Source organism: Ochotona curzoniae, unplaced genomic scaffold (assembly GCF_017591425.1).
Source record: "Ochotona curzoniae isolate NIBS_2020 unplaced genomic scaffold, NIBS_Ocur_1.0 scaffold_274, whole genome shotgun sequence".
In the NCBI taxonomy this organism is placed as follows: domain Eukaryota; kingdom Metazoa; phylum Chordata; class Mammalia; order Lagomorpha; family Ochotonidae; genus Ochotona; species Ochotona curzoniae.
In genome coordinates, this window is record NW_024467101.1 from 621,805 (window position 1) to 638,727 (window position 16,923).

The following is a 16,923-nucleotide window of genomic DNA, read 5'->3' on the forward strand; positions in this document are numbered from 1 at the left end:
TCAGTCCCCATGCTTGCCAGAAAGTTTCATGACCCTGTTACTGGGAATCACCCATATTTCATCTCTCACTTACACTAACGCTGGCCTTATTCATGGGTATCCCTAGACAGCAATTACATATCCCCAAATCCCCAGAGTTTGCTGCCTCAGGCCAGCAGGCAGAGCCTGGCACTACTTGGTGCACTAGTTTCCCAAAGCCAAGAACTTAGTCACTGCCTTCTACCAGTGGCTTTGGCCTGAGTCCCCAATACTGTTTACAGTCCAGTGGGGACAGCCCCCACAGCTGCCACACTGCGGGGAGCTGCAGTTACCCCCAGTCTCAAAGCCTGAACCCCTCTCAAACACTTCCTCCCTCAATAACAGGAATACAATATTAAAATTGAAACTTTTACTGGAGTATTGCATAGCAGACTGTCAAAAAATAAATCAAGTATTTTGGCTTTTCATATAATAATTTTATTTATTATGTATCTTTTTTTTACACCTCAGACTAATTTGAAATTTAAAATTGAGAGGTACACCACTGCTATTCAACATAGTCCTAGAGGTACTTGCAGAGGCCATAAGACAAGAAAAAGAAATCAAAGGCATACGTATAGGAAACGAAGAAGTCAAGCTTTCACTATATGCAGATGACATAATCCTATACATAGAAAAACCAGGAGACTCAATACAGAAACTGCTAGAACTTATACGAGAGTTTGGCAGAGTGGCGGGGTACAAAATTAACGAACGAAAATCAACAGCCATAGTGTACGCAAATAACACCAAGATGGAAGAAAATCTAACCAACAGGATACCATTCAAAATAGCTGAGAGAAGTATGAAGTATTTGGGAATAAATCTAACCAAAAGCGTAGGAGACCTATTCGAAGAAAACTACAAACTATTTAAAAAGGAAATTGAACAAAACCTCAAAAGATGGAACAACATCCCGTGCTCCTGGATAGGCAAAATCAATATCATTAAAATGTCTATACTGCCACAAGCAATATACATTTTCAATGCAATTCCAATCAAATTGCCCAAAACATTCTTCACGGAACTGGATACAATGATTCAAAAGTTCATCTGGAAACACAAAAAACCACGAATAGCTAGAACCATCCTGAAAAATAAGAAGTTAGCAGGGGGAATCACAATCCCGGACCTCTGGACATACTATAGAGCAGTGGTTATCAAAGCAGCCTGGTACTGGCACAAAGACAGAAAGGAAGATCAATGGAATAGAATAGAAGCTCCAAAAGGGAACCCACACAAATACAACCAATTAATCTTTGACAAAAAGACCAATGACAACTCAAGCAAGTGGGAAGGCCTCTTTAGTAAATGTTGTTGGGACAACTGGCTGATAGCCTGTAGAAACAAAAAGATAGACCCACATCTATCACCATACACCAAGATCCAATCTACATGGATAAAAGACCTAAACCTACATCCAGAAACCTTCAAACTCTTGCAAGAAAATGTAGGAAATACCCTGCAAGACCTAGGAGTAGGTCCCAATTTCTAAGAAGGACACCAAAAGCAATAGCAGTTGAGAACAGAATAAACAAATGGGACCTCATCAAACTAAGAAGCTTCTGTACAGCAAGGGAAACAATCAACAAAGTAAAAAAGCAACCCACAGAGTGGGAGAAGATCTTTGCACACGATATAGGCGATAGGGGGCTAATTTCCAGGATATACAAAGAACTTCAAAACAACCAAAAAACCAAAACGAACAAGCCACTCAAGAAATGGGCACGGGAAATGGGCAAACATTTCACAAAGGAACAAATCCAAATGGCAAACAAACATATGAAAAAATGTTCCAGCTCCCTAGCAATAAGGGAAATCCAAATTAAAACATCGATGAGGTACCACCTAACACCAGCAAGATTGGCCCACATAAACAAGAACACCAACGACGCCTGCTGGCGAGGATGCGTGGGAAAGGGAACCCTACTCCACTGCTGGTGGAGCTGCAAATTGGTACAGCCTCTATGGAAATCAGTCTGGAGAACACTCAAACAACTCAAAATCTGCATACCATATGACCCAGCAATAGCACTCCTAGGAATATATCCAAAACACCTGTTTTACGACAAACCAACATGCATCCCTATGTTCATTGCAGCACAATCAGTAATTGCAAAAACATGGAAGCAACCAAAATGCCCATCAGCAGAAGATTGGATAAGAAAGCTTTGGTTCATCTACTCCATGGAATACTACTCAGCTATTAAAAAAAACAAAATGCAGTTCTTTGTGGCTAAATGGGCACAACTGGAAACTATAATGCTAAGGGAAATGAGTGAATCCCAAAAGATTAGATACCACATGTTTGCCTTGATTTAACGTGTAAAAAAAAAAAAATAAAATAAAATTGAGAGGTAATAAAAGAGTCCAATTTTTTCTCCACAATGCATTTCCTGTGTTACATTTCATATTAACATTTTTATTATAGTTATTAAATCCCTTTAAGTTCCTTAATTTGAATCCTAAAAACCCATTATCCCAGACATGCTCTCTCCCACCAGTAATCAACTTTCATATTGACATTGTTCTCTTGAAATCTTGAATTAGGAAGGAAAAAGAACCTGGAGAAATAAATAGAACCCTATATGCACAGTCATTTAATAGCCCTTACAACAGAAAGCCAAAAAGAGGCAATAATCAGTCAAAAAATCTGGAGATGAAAGAAAATCATGAGAGTCTCATATGTAGATTGGTGAACAAAGTGAGATTCTCCTGTCTACATGCTTTGCGTTGCTGGGTTGTCCAATCTGCGGTTCACGTGGAGGACACAGAGACTAAATGATACTGCTTTGCTGAGGACCCTGCACATGGCCCTCTTGATGTCCCTGTTCCTCAGGCTGTAGATAAAGGGGTTGAGCATGGGAGTAACCACTGCATATGTCACTGAGACCACTGCACCCTTCCTAGTAGATATTGAGAAAGCTGAGTTCAGATACACCCCAAAGACTGTTCCATAAAATAAGCAAACCACTGTGAGATGAGAGCCACAGGTGGAAAAGGCTTTATGCCTCCCCTCTGGAGATGGGACCCTCAGAATGGAAGAGACAATTTTATAGTAGGAGTAAAGAATCCCTGAGAAAGGAATGAAGCCATATACAAACCCAACAAAATAAATCAGCATGTCATTCGTGAAGGTGGTTATGCAGGTGAGGTTGAGAAGCTGAGAAGGGTCACAAAAGAAGCTAGAAATTTCCAAAGTTTTGAAGCAGGTAACTTCTAAAACCATTAAAAATTGTAGTAGGGAATCCAAAAGGCTTGCTAAAAAAGACACTGCAACTAGGAAACCACAGCAATGAGGGTTCATGATGACCTGGTAATGCAGGGGGTGGCAGATGGCAACAAACCGGTCATATGCCATTACTGTAAGCATCAAATCATCCATGCATCCAAAGATGATGGAGAAAGACATCTGAGTCAGGCAACCTGCATAGGAGATGACTGTGCTGTGGGTGAGGATGGCAATGATCAACTTGGGAACTGTGGTAGAGGTGAGACCCACATCAGCCAAGGACAGGCTGCAGAGGAAGAAGTACATGGGTGTGTGCAGTTGGGAGTCTGAGGTGACAGCCAAGATGATGAGCATGTTCCCAAGCACTGAGACCAGGTACATGGAGAGGAACAATCCCAGGAGTACAGGCTGCAGCTCTGGATCCTTGGAGAAGCCCATAAGTTGGAATTCTAGGACACGTGTGAAATTTTGGCTTTCAATATAACCTGAATTGCTTTTTGGAAAGAAAGCAGTGTTGGCTAAATAAAATAGATAAGAAATTAAATAGCATTACATACATAGTTAGCTCATCTTTCCATGTTTTTAACACAAAGATATCACTAAGCTTTCTGATAGAAATGCTATAAAATGGAAAAGAAGGTTAGAGACGTTTTTGTGGGGATGGAATTTTGAAAGTCACAATTGTTATATGATGCATATTTTGCCCCTAAATTGATTCACCTGAGAGAAGCTTCATTTAATTCATTCTTTTTTTAATGATAGTTTGGCATTGTGCCTTCTTTCCTGTCACAATAAAGTATTTTTATATTTTCGATTTTATTATTTTATTTTATAACATAGTTCAATGGGCTCATATATTTTCCTTTACTCCTACCCCACCCATTGATTTCCTCTATATTATTACAGTAGTACAGTTCACAAACAGTAATAATTCCATCATTGTGGGCCTGGGCCATGCAGAAAGTCCACACTTTATTGTCAAGATAAATTTAAAAATTGCATTGGGAGTCCATCTTTGATCTGAAAGTAGAGATAGCGCAATATCATCCCCTCAAATGAAAAGCCACAATGCAACATCAACAACAGTAAATAAAATGGGATTTACAACATCAAGAAGTTAACTAACACGGTACTGAATGACGAATGTGTAGAAAATGCAAGTTCTTAACTACATCCTGTAACTACATTATTGACATCTCAATTTTAGTTTATACATAACCAACTGTTGTAAACCTTAAAACGACTGTAGAGTACTATTCAACTGTCTCATGTCTTTTTTTCCCATATATATATTTAGCTATTTATAGTATTCAAGCAAGATTTTACTGAACTTTGTGAATTTTAGGTTATTCCAAACAGGGTTATAACTCAAATAAGCCATATATTAAGGCTTAAGGAGCAGAACAGTTTTAGGAGGAGTGCGCTGAGAAATCTTCCATATATTAGTTAGTGAGGAGTAACTGATCTTTGCGTCCTACGTAGTGAGGTACATGAAAGTCCAAAATGACTTTTCCTTGACAATAAGACAATTCTATAAGATATGTGTATAAAATATAGTTGAGGTGTAGAATTTGATACTTGTGCCAATTTACTTATTAAGTCATTAACATTTTCTGCCCTAATCTAAAAAATCATTATCAGCCACATGCTTTTAAAATATACATTCAGAGCCTGGTGTGGTAGACTAAGGGCTAAAGCCCTTGCCTTGCATCCACCGGGATTCCACATGGGGTGCTGGTTGTAATCCAGCCAGCTCTGCTTCCCATTCAGCTCCCAGTTTGTGGCCTGGGAAAGCAGTCAAGGACGGCCCAAAGCCTTGGAACCCTGTACCCAGGTGGGAGACACTGAAGAGGCTCCTGGCTCCTGGCTTCAGATTGACTTAGGCCTGGCAATTTTAGCCCCATGAGGAGTGAATGAATGGATGAAAATCTTCCTCTCTGTCTCTCTTTCTCTCTATGTATCTGAATTTGCTATAAAAAAAATCTTTAAAAATAGATATACATTCAAGTAAAACACTGACATATCTAGAAACGACAGCTCAGGATAAATGACTAAATATGTCATTAATATGGGATATTTCCATTTGTCTCTGGCAGATAGCAACTGCCTGAGAAGCAAGTATGGATTTCAGCACTTTTGTTGAGGTCATTCACTCACGATTGAACCAGCATGTGAGAGTCACTGCACCTCCCTGTGGTTGTATTCTATACCGGATGTAGAATGAATAAAGACAAATGTAAAACAAATGCAGCATTATTTGTTTAATGGTCTAAGACAAATACAGCATCAAGATGAGGCTTAGATCAGAAATATCTTGCTAATGAGGAGGGTTTTTTTTTTTTAATTGGTGTTTAATACAGAATCCGTCATGTTGGAGCAATCACAAACAACCGTAATGCTGTAGAGGCCCAGAGGACCTGCAATGCAGACAGGAAACCACCAAGTGTGGGAACATCACATGTTATTGGACAAATATTGGGGTTCAACGAAGTTGCCCTTCTATAATTAACAACCTGGAGAGAGGACTGCTTCAGTGTGCTGCAAGGTACAGGATCTAAGAGTCATTCTCCAAACAGGTATCATATTCTTATACAAGGGTATATTATGCATCAAAGGAATTTTGAAAACATGTAATATTCTTGAATCCTTTCAGTATAAATATTCTTTAATGCAAAGTTGTTTTTTTCCCATACTATGTGAAAAGTATATATTTTGAAACGGTTATGTATGCATTTTCAAAGGCTATTTGCCACCAAAATGAGCAAATAATTCATTCCACTTTTTATGAGCATTTAAAGTCTCATATAAGGACAGAAGCCAAAGATCTTGTTATAACAAATAGGAGGATCCGGAGGAGGCCCCGTCGCTTCCTTCGCAGCCCATGGGGCTGTCCCTGTGAGCTCCTGATGGAGTTTGAGGCCCTGAAGCCGTCGCTGAGCCGCACCTCTGCGGGGCTTCCCGGAGCAGCGCTTAGCGGACCCCGCCCGGGCCCCCTCAGCTTACAAAACACTACACAACAAAATAATGATCTGCTACACTGCTAACCTGAGCATCCAGCTTCCACAGTGCCTATGCAAGCAGCTCAATGGACAGAGTTTCTGTCCTGTCCAATCTGCTATAATGAATTTGATGAGAATGTGCACAAACCCATCAGTTTAGGTTGTTCACACACTGTTTGCAAGACCTGCCTGAATAAACTTCACCGAAAAGCTTGTCCGTTTGACCAGACTGCCATTAACACAGGCATTGATGTGCTTCCTGTCAACTTTGCACTTCTCCAGTTAGTTGGAGCCCAGGTACCAGATCATCAGTCGATAAAGTTAAGTAATTTAGGTGAGAATAAACACTATGAGGTTGCAAAGAAATGTGTTGAGGATTTGCCACTCTACTTAAAACCATTAAGTGGAGGGAAAGGTATAGCTAGTTTGAACCAGAGCGCACTGAGCCGTCCAATGCAAAGGAAACTGGGAACACTTGTAAACTGCCAACTGGCGGAGGGAGAAGGCCGTGTCAGAGCCATGCGAGCCACCCATTCACTTGGAGAAAGAACTGTAACAGAGCTGATATTACAGCATCAGAACCCTCAGCAGCAGTCTGCCAATCTGTGGGCTGCTGTCAGGGCTCAAGGATGCCAGTTTCTAGGGCCAGGTAAGGCAGAGCACTCTCTTCCCTTCCTTATTTGCTGGTAGGGCTTGAGAGTGCCAACTTACAGAGATAGGCAAGGATTCTGAGACTCAACCCATCTTGATATTTGACTCTTGAAATAAAATGGGTTTTGTTAGTCATTATCTGTATAATAGGCAGTTCTTTGTATTAAAATGCTCCTTTTAAATGTGAGGTTAGATTTCACAGCTACAGTTTGTAAATTAGAAATCTGAGTTAGAACAGACCTAAGATTGCACAGGTTGTAACGAAAGGAAAAATAGACTTTTTTCAGTCTGAAAAAATGGGAAAAGGTTGTGGTTGGTTTTAAGCTTGGGAAGCATGGAAATTATTAAAAGTAGCAGTGGGATAATTCCTTTATAAGTAGTGCTTTCGATATTTTGTTTAAGAAAAATTGTTACATCAAATTGTTATGAAGTACCCTTAAATTTTCTTCCAGAAGCTTTATTTTATCTTTATTTTATGGTTCTAATTCAGAACTATGGTATTGATAAAAATTTATTTTTGTGTCGTTGAGACAACTGGGTATATGTGTGGATGAAGAGAAAATTAAATTTTAAAAAGGTCAGAAATAGTTATGATTTAAAAAAAAAGTTTCATGAGTAACAAAGCAAAAAAGTGAGTTTCTATATCCTGGGGTTAGGGGTAACTTTTCTAACTTTGGTTGGAAGACCAGAAAAGTCAAGGGAAAACATTAATATCTGAATATATAATTTTTGTTTAGTTTACTTTATAAAATTTAAAGTAAAAAGTTGACAAACATGGAAATTTTAGCAAATTTTATCTGATACAGAGCTTATGTAATGGATGTTTCTAAAGTTCAGAAGAATAAAAGTCCAGAAACCTAAGTAAAAATTGACAAAAACTGTAAACAAGAAGCTAATAAGAAAAAAAAAAATCTGTAACATATGATATTCAGTTTTCTCGTGTGAAGAGAAGTGATACTAAAACACCATTTCTAACATATCATTTGCAAAGTGTAAAAATCTGGCAATACATTTTGTTGACAGGGCTCATAGAATGAACACAGAGTGGTCTAAACAGTTACACAAAGGAATTTGGTGCTATCTGGAAAAATAATATCTGCATTTATTTGTGGTCCCAGCAGTCCCACTAACCCACCCCAAAGGTACAGCATAATGTGCAGAATTAACATTAAGTTATAAGTCAGTGCTTGTACCAGCAGATATCTGGAAACAACTTTGTGAATAAGGTACCAATTTAATCAACTGATATATATTCTAATGGAGTGCTTACCTTGCAGCTGTTGAAAGAAATAAGGATGATGTAGACATATTCTGCTGGAGCTTGCTCTCTGGAAACATTGTTAAAAAAAAAAAAAAAACAGTAACAAGGTGCAGAATACTGTGGTTAGTATAGCCTCTTCTTTGTAAGAGAAGGAGGTATTTACAAAACAGTTAATTTATATTAAAAGTTACTTTTTAAAGCAGATTTCTGAATAATACCAAAAAAAAACAGTGTTAAAATAATAGTTTTGTGAGTGAATTAATGGGCTTAGCTGAGAATTATTAGTGGCTGTTAAAAATCATTCTATGTTGGGCCTGCCCTTCAGCCCCGGAGCCCAATATGGGGGCCAGTTGAGTTCTGGCTGCTTAACTTCAATTTACTTCCCTACAGATACCCCTGGAAAGACAGCAGTGGATGATGGCTCAGGTCCTCGTGCGCTGCACCCAAGTAGAAGTCCCAGATGAAGATCCTGGCTCCTGGCTTCTGGCTGGCCCTGCTCTGGCCATTGTAACCTTTTCGGGAATGAACCAACAGATGGAAGATCTCTGTCTTTGCTTCCCTCCTGTCTCTGTAAAAATCTACCTTTTAAATAAAAATAAATACATCTTTTAAAAATAAAAAAATAACAAATAGGAAATTACTACACCAGGCCAGAAGATATTTTAATTGAAAGTCAGAAGACCCCAATGAATTAGAGAATATGTATTAAAAATATATTCAAAAATCATGCAGGAAAATGTAAGATGTGTTGAGATCGCAGGCAGGAGAAAGTGTCTGTAATTCTATGTGCATCTAATTCAGTATTCTAAAATATGTGAAAGGGGTTCACTATGTATAACATAAATACTTTTTAAGAAGGGCAACTGCCAATGATAAATTATCAATAATAGTGAAAAACTAAGTTGTATTCTGTTCTTTTTATAATCTATTTTGTGATCATTCATTGTCGCGTCAGTCCTTATCAAGGCAATTCTATCAGCTAGTAATCAACTTCAGATATGAAGGGACACACTCTGATAATGACAACCCACTCAACAGCTCAGAAACAATTAGTGCCATGGACAGATTTCCTAATTGCACCATCTCTGGAGCCAAAGCAATAAAGTCCTTTGTCTCCCTCATCATAAGAGATTTAATTAGAACTTGAGAATGTTAGCCCAGGTGCCTCTGAGGTCCATCGTTCAAATTATGCAAGTTTCTGCAGTAAAAGTAGAATCCAAGATTGCAGTTGTATGTCTCTTTTGGAATTAAGGGGAATGACTGCAAGAGTTGGGAGACAGAATGGTTGGAGAGGGCTCTTCAGAGAGACAGGGCTCTTCCCTCAATGACCATGCACTTGCCCTTGCTGAGAGATCTTGGTCTTGATATCCAGCCACTTTACCTGCTGCTACCTGCTGTGGTTTACCCTGAAACCCCACAGAAAGGTCAGAACAAACAGGAGTCTCTTCCTGCAGCTATAGGAAAGGGTGGAGAGGGAGGACTGGACATGTTGCCTGTGTCTGCCTTTGGACCACCTGACTCACACATGACATCACCCATTCCTACCTCATGAAGATTGATTTCTATATAATCAAAATAATGTATGGAACACTATGAGAGCAATCCTATAGAGGAAACAAAATGAGCTACTTACACCCTAGCCCTCAGAGTCTGGCACACAGAACATGAACATCACAGTCCTCTGATCTGAAACTTTGCTTCTTGATTCTCTCTCAGCTATCTTCCCTAAGTGTCCTGTTTGTCCAGATGATAAGGGAACAATGCCCCTGCATGGTTCCACCCACTTCTGCTGTCACCTTCTGCACTTACTGTGTTTGGCTGAGTCTGGGCGGGAACATGGCAAGGGATGATGGCTCCACTGATACTCTTCTGTGTACGGTATGAAGAGTCTTGGGCTCTACACTTAGGAATGGAGAGCAGACATGCTCAGGCTGTGTCCTCCTGATACAGATGCTCACAAGGGCAGTGGACATTCATATGGGGCCATTCTATGTATACTGCCAAGACACAGCCTAAAGACATTGTCTCATTATTGACACTGGGAGGCCCTGGGAGTTCAATGCCCAGAGCTCCTAATTAGCCAAGATCTCCATGGTTTCCCCAGCCATGGTGTCTGGCTGATGCCAATGGAAAGGAAATAAGAAAAAGAAAATGTACCTGGCTGTTTCTAAAGAGAGCACATTTCTGCTTCCTGTTGCTGCATTGCTACACGCAGGATCTTTACAAAAACCTCAGCTACTGGCTTTCATTTTCACAAACCAAAATGTGAATCTTATGTCCTTGAGTTCATTGAACTAACCCTGAAGATCATGATGAGTTCTCTTCTCTATGCTAAGAATCTGACACTATTTTCATTTTTCTCAGAATTTGTGTCTAAACGCAGCTTCCTATATTCATTGCTTAAATTCGTGCTTGTTTCGGTATTTTTGGTGTTGAAGGCCTATGGTCTGTTAAAACACTTAAATAATTCCTCTCGGTAAATTGTGTTTTCATTAAATATAGTGATATATATTAAAGCAATTGATTGTACAGATTCATGTGAACTCTTACTCTTCGTTGTTCTGGGAGTAGCAGAATGAAACCCAGGGTATACATCAAGAGCTAATAGAAATATAGGATTTACATTTTTTTAAATTTTGAATTTCCTGGTGATTTTGAAGGTGTCTATACATATAACAATACCTTCATTTAGCCTTAGGATTCAGTAAATAATGTGAGCTTTTGAAATAATTCCATTGCAGATACTTGTAAAAGGAGAGTGGAATTCTTACTGGTTGTCCTGGAATTCCCCCCTTGAAGCAACAATTCAGGTATTTGCACTGAAAATTTTTCTTCTGTCATTCTAACAACCCCAAGCTATCATGCTGGTCCTGGACATGAGGAAACTTTGTTTCCTACAGTGCGATTTCCCTCCATTTGTTGAGGAGACAGTACTTTCTCCTTGGATTTTTTTTCAGTTGACTCTGCAAAGCAGAGTTTGCCAATCACTTATCAGCTAATTCCAGGGAACTCTGTTCCATTGATCTGCATGCCTGTTTTTGTGCCAGTTTCTAGCAGTTCTGATTACTGCAATACATCTTGAAATCTGGTACTGTGATGCCTCCAGCTTTTTGTTGTTGTTGTTGTTGTTTAGGATTTCTTTGCTATTCTCTCATGTCTCCATATGAAGTTTGGCATTATTTTTTCTAGATCTGAGAAGCATACAATTTTGATTGAATTCCACTGAATCTGTAGATTGCTTTCAATAGTATGGGTATTTTGATAATATTAATTCTACCAATGCATGAACATGGTAGATTTTGGCATGTCTCCCTCTATCTATTTGATGTTTTGTAACTTTCATGAAATTATAAAGCAGGGAATCAAAAAGGCTGATCACAAAGCTCACCAAAATGAGGAAGCCACAGCGGTGGATGTTTATGATGACCTGGTAATGCAGGGGGTGGCAGATGGCAACAAGTCGATCATAGGCCATCACTGTCAGGAGCAAATCATCCATGCATCCAAAGATTATGGAGAAAGACATTTGAATCAGGCAGCTGGCATAGGAGATGACTGTGATGTGTGTGAGGATGGCAAAAATCAACTTGGGAATCATGGGAGAGGTGAGCACTGCATCAGCCAAGGACAGGTTGCAGAGGAAGAAGTACATGGGTGTGTAGGTGGGAGTCTGAGATGACAGCCAGAATGATGAGCAGGTTCCCAAGCACTGCGACAAGATACACGGCAAGGAATATCCCTAACAGGAGGGGCTGCAGGGCTGGATTCTCAGAGAAGCCCATGAGGTGGAATTCTGAGACATGTGTGAGATTTTGGTTTTTAGTATTACCTGGAAACAGTTTGTAATAGAAAATAGCGTTAGTGTCAGGATAATTAGGCACATGGGAATTATACATTTTCTCAGTTCTGTGTTTCAATAGCTCTTTAGATCATGCTCTCTCAAATTTCAGAGAACCTGGGTTGGATTATATGCTCCACTTCCACTCCTATTCCCAGCATCGTGCTAATGCCCACCCTGGGAGGCACCAAGTGAGGGGTCATAAGCTTCATGTCGCTCACATGAGAGACACAGATTCAGATCCCTCCCACCCCCGCCAACATCAGCTCTTGGCCAAGGCTCAGCACCTGTGTCACCAAGGAGTGACCCAGTTGATGAGAGCTTCTTATCCTGTTTGCCCTCAGCCACTCAAATGAGTAAGACTTAATATTCTCTAGTAATGCCAAGGATAAGGAAAAATGCTGCTTTGTTGTGGATAGACCCTAACTCAGAAGCCATAGGGAGTCTATCAGGGAAAGTCCAACTTCCTCTGCACACAACACTCCACATGCGCACATGATCAGCAAAGAATGCCTGACAACACTGAGCCCAATTACAAAGGAGACACTGGAGAGACGGAGCTCCATACGACCATGGTCTAATAGAATGATGCGCCATGGCATGCTGTAAGACATGTGAGTGTGCTCAGGAGATAATAGAAAGGAGAGTTAAGTGGGAAATAAGAAATAAGTTTACTTTTAATCCATTGAGAGAGAGAGAGAGAATGCTTCCATCCAATGGTTTGTTACCCAATGACTGCAAAGGCTATGCCTTCTCCAGGATGAGAGACCTGGCATGGCATGCAGGATCCCGATGTGCGGGGTAGTAGCATCCTCTGTTGCTTTCCCATATGTGTTAGCAGGGAACCAAATGAGAAGGAGAATAATTGAGACTGAAAGCAGTACTCTGAACACTACTCTGGAATCATCCAGCAGGGCCTTAACCTTTCTTTAACAAAAGATTTACTTAGTTTTATTGGGAAGACAGGTCAGATTTACAAAGAGAAGCAATGTAGAGATAAATCTTCCATACTCTGGTTGATTCCTCAAATGACCACAATGACCAGAGCTGGGCCAATCCAAACCCAGGAGCCAGAGGATTCTTCTGAGTCTCTTCCATGGGTGCAGGGTCTCAAGAATTTGGACCATCCTCTGCTGCTTTCTAAGGCTGTATCCTTAGAGCTGGATTGGAAATGGATCAGCTGGGACACAAACTGGAACACATATGGGACCCTGGGGCTTGCAAGGTAAGATTTAGCCTTCAGGTCATGCTCAGGCTTAACTTTCTGGGTCACAACACAGGCTTTGGATGCCTGAATGTATCTCCACCTGCATTGTTTCAGAAATATATAGAACAACCCTTAAGCCATACATATTACAAAAAATGCACTATGCGGTGAACGAAGTTTATTACTGTAGGAGAAGTACAACATACCATTTTATGACACAGAAAGGAAATCAAGGTGCTTTGATCTTAAGCTCTGAATGAATTTGAGATAGTGGACAATAAACAAAGAGAAGTGTGAAAAACCACGAGAACTGAATACCTCAGAAGAGAAGCAGCAAATATACAGTTGTGGAAATGATATGAAGCAGAAGGAAACAAGAAGGGAAAGGGGGATATTTCACTTGCACTTCTGCAAGCTCTGAGGTTTATAGATCTGATTCGTGTGTATGACATGCACATGATCCTTGGAAGATAAGCCTTACAACTATTTTCACAGCCCTCTGGATATCATTATTTCTGAGACTGTAGACGAAGGGGTTCAGCATGGGGGTGACCAGGGTGTACATTACCGAGACTGCTGCAATTGAGGCTGAACTAGGGGCAGCATTGGCGCTGTGGTACACACCTATACTTGTGCCATAAAATAAGGAAACAACAGAGAGGTGAGAGGCACAGGTGGAAAAGGTTTTATACTTGCCCTGAGCTGACGAGATGGCATGGATGGAGGAGATGATCTTGGAGTAGGAGTACAGGATCCCAGATAGGGGACCTCCTGCCAGCAGCACAGCTTCAAAACCCAACATGAGGTCATTGAGAAAGGTGTCAGAACAGGCTCTGTGGACCACATGATTCAACTCACAGAAAAAGTGAGGGATTTCCACGTGTGTACTGAAGCTCAATTTCAGCACCAACAAGCTGTTTAACAAGGCATGCACGATTCTTATGGTCCAGCACAATAGAACGAGCTGCACACAGAGATAGGAATTCATGATGACTGTGTGGTGCAGGGGGTGACAGATGGTCACAAACCGGTCATAGGCCATCACGGCAAGAAGGAAATTTTCCAGCACTGCAAAGATTATGAAGAACATCTGTGTGATGCAGCCTGCATAGCCAATGGATTCCATCCTGATGTTCCCCAGCATTTTGAGTATGGTGGTGGTACTGAAGGAGATGTCCAGCAAAGATAGGTTGGAGAGGAAGAAGTACATGGGTGTGTGGAGGTGTGAATCTGAGAGGATGGCCAGGAAGATGAACAGGTTTCCACTGACAGTGACCAGGCACATGGAGAGGAATAGCCCAAAGATAACAGGCTGCAATGCTGGGTCCTCTGAGAATCCCAGGAGAAGGAATTCCACAAGCCATGTATGGTTCCTTGGTTCCATTGGTCAGTGTGACTACCAAAGGACAGAAAACAGAACAGAAGTGAGTGCTAATTACCCTGCAGAAACAACGTCATTCGTACTTTTTATATCATTCTGGATCCCTCCAGAATTTCCCAACTCTCAATGTAAGGAAGTCCTCTTCAATATGCATCACTACCTCATGAGGATGTGCACCCTGAAGCTACAAAGAGATTCCTTCATGCACTTGAGAATGAGTGTTGACCATTCAGCAGGATCCAGGCACTGTTTCAACAGTGTGTGAGCAGCCCTGAGAAGCAAATCTCCCTAATAGTGAAGACTTGAACACTAAGTGTAAGCAAAGACAAATCATGCAACACATCACAGGATGCTGATGCATGTATGCTGGTAAGGAAGGCAACAAGCTTTAAAACACATGGGGGATAGATAGGGTTGCACTACTCACATCTCAGGTTCATAAAAGCACAGCAAACAATGTGGCATTTGGACAAAGATCACAATTCCAACAAAAATATAGTAGGTGCACAACATCATCTAGCAATCGATGTGTCAAGCAAGAGACACAGGCAATGCAATGTCCCTGTGGAGGGCTCATTTCAGATGGCCAAAGCCGCCGTGGAGGACGCTAACAGGAATGAGCAACAGCGAAATGCAAAGAGATGAGTCAGACAAGTCTAAGGCAGGCAGTATGCTCACCCCACTAACACTTCAATGTGGAGGAAGTCCTGTCCCATGTCACTACATTTGTCCTCTCTTGAAGTAAAAATGGTACTGCTTTATCTCCACCTGCGCTTGTGCGTTTTGAATACTGTATTAAGTGCAATATTTGAGGACACAGGTGCTCTTGACTTACAATATACCCATCTTAACCTAAAAATATGAAGTCAAAAATACACTGATAAGAGATGAGCTTCTGAACACAGCTTTAGCAGCTTGTATTGGTAGTTGGGGATTGCACAGCCCTGTGGGATCCATGGCTCACTGCCCACTGCCCACAAGTGAGAGAAATCACAACCTTATCAAACAGTTGGTATTCAAAGCACAGTTTGGATTTTTCAGCATGAGAAATTCAGTGATCATGATCTTGAACCAGTGCAAGCTGGAGACTGTGTGATGAGCCTATGTACTCTTTTTCTGTTTCTGTCGTTGCTAACCACCTCCACAGATGTACACACACACTCAAGAATACGCATGTACACACAGGGCATGTAGGAGCATCAGGAAGTTAGTAAAAGTTGGCACTGTCTCTTACTTCTGTTTTTCTACCATCTCCTCCAAGTCCCTGAGACATGTAGTGAATGCCATATTCTTCTTCATGTAGCACTACGCTCTACCTATTCCGTTTAGATCTTTGCAGAGGAGCTCTTAAGCAGCGTCACTGTCACACTAGCTGTCCCTATGAAATGCACACAGCACCCATAACTTCAGATTGTGACTTTCCCACTGGCTACATTTCCATATATCCATTACCTGCTCTGGGCAGGGAGATATTTTTTTTTACGTGCCCAATAAATAGAAATGACTCCAGGAAGGATTTAACAAGATTAAGAGCCTATTGAGAGACCACTGTAATTTGCACTGGTCCTGGAAATACGCCTGCTCCACAACAATAGCTCCTTGATGCCCAGGGGGGGAAAAAAAAAGTTCCAATAGATCACAGTGGTGATATCTTTGCAGTAATGAGAAACATTCTGAATACAATAAGAACAAATAGAGTAAGAAAAAAATGAGTGACGAGAATAAACCAGCAATTCCCCCAAAGTCTGCACACAAACAAACAGCGACATTTGACTTGAACTTGTTGTGTCAACAAGAATTATTTCCCCGTGTCTAGGACATAGTATTGGAGCAGTGGGTTCTATGAGGTCCAACAGCTGCTGAAGGATGGCCTTTATTATCCTTTTCAGGCATGTCATATTTGTTATTCTGTTATTTTTGAGGTTTTGTCTCTTGTCTCATAAATCCTTTGAGCACCCTCTGGTCCTAATTCTGATCTTTGCCTAACACAAACAATCTCTTATGCACAAATTTGTTTCAGAAGTAACTGTTTATTTTACATGAAATAACATTCTCCTTTGGGTATGTCCCTCTAGACAACACGTTTCAGGCATTCCTTTAATTATGTAGTGTCTTCCCTCTGCTGCTACAAGGGCTAAATGAGCAGCCAGCCACTTTACCTGTTTTATTTCTCTTTCAATATGGACAGGGTCCAGTGAATAAGGTGAATAACATAGAAACAGATTTGAGTAAGGAAGTGGCAAGAACAGGATAAAAAATCAAATTATTAAGAGTCTCCAAAAACGATTTGAACAGAAGAAAGTTCTGAACATGGACTGCATGTTAAACATAGCAAC

General features: G+C 40.6%; 2 protein-coding genes across 2 annotated transcripts; both read right to left on the bottom strand.

The window, feature by feature from the left end:
* Positions 1 to 2,737: 2,737 nt before the first annotated feature.
* LOC121171812 (putative gustatory receptor clone PTE01) lies at positions 2,738 to 3,787 on the bottom strand. Its single transcript, XM_041003543.1, has one exon. The coding sequence runs from the start codon at positions 3,686 to 3,688 to the stop codon at positions 2,738 to 2,740; it is 951 nt and encodes a 316-aa protein (XP_040859477.1). The 5' UTR covers positions 3,689 to 3,787.
* Positions 3,788 to 13,630: 9,843 nt separating this feature from the next.
* On the bottom strand, positions 13,631 to 14,590 carry LOC121171813 (olfactory receptor 7A10-like). Its single transcript, XM_041003544.1, has one exon. The coding sequence runs from the start codon at positions 14,588 to 14,590 to the stop codon at positions 13,631 to 13,633; it is 960 nt and encodes a 319-aa protein (XP_040859478.1).
* Between the last annotated feature and the right edge of the window lie 2,333 nt (positions 14,591 to 16,923).

Excerpts from the sequence above, each read along its gene's own strand:
- LOC121171812 (XM_041003543.1), bottom strand. The coding sequence starts at position 3,688 with ATGGGCTTCTCCAAGGATCCAGAGCTGCAGCCTGTACTCCTGGGATTG.
- LOC121171813 (XM_041003544.1), bottom strand. The coding sequence starts at position 14,590 with ATGGAACCAAGGAACCATACATGGCTTGTGGAATTCCTTCTCCTGGGA.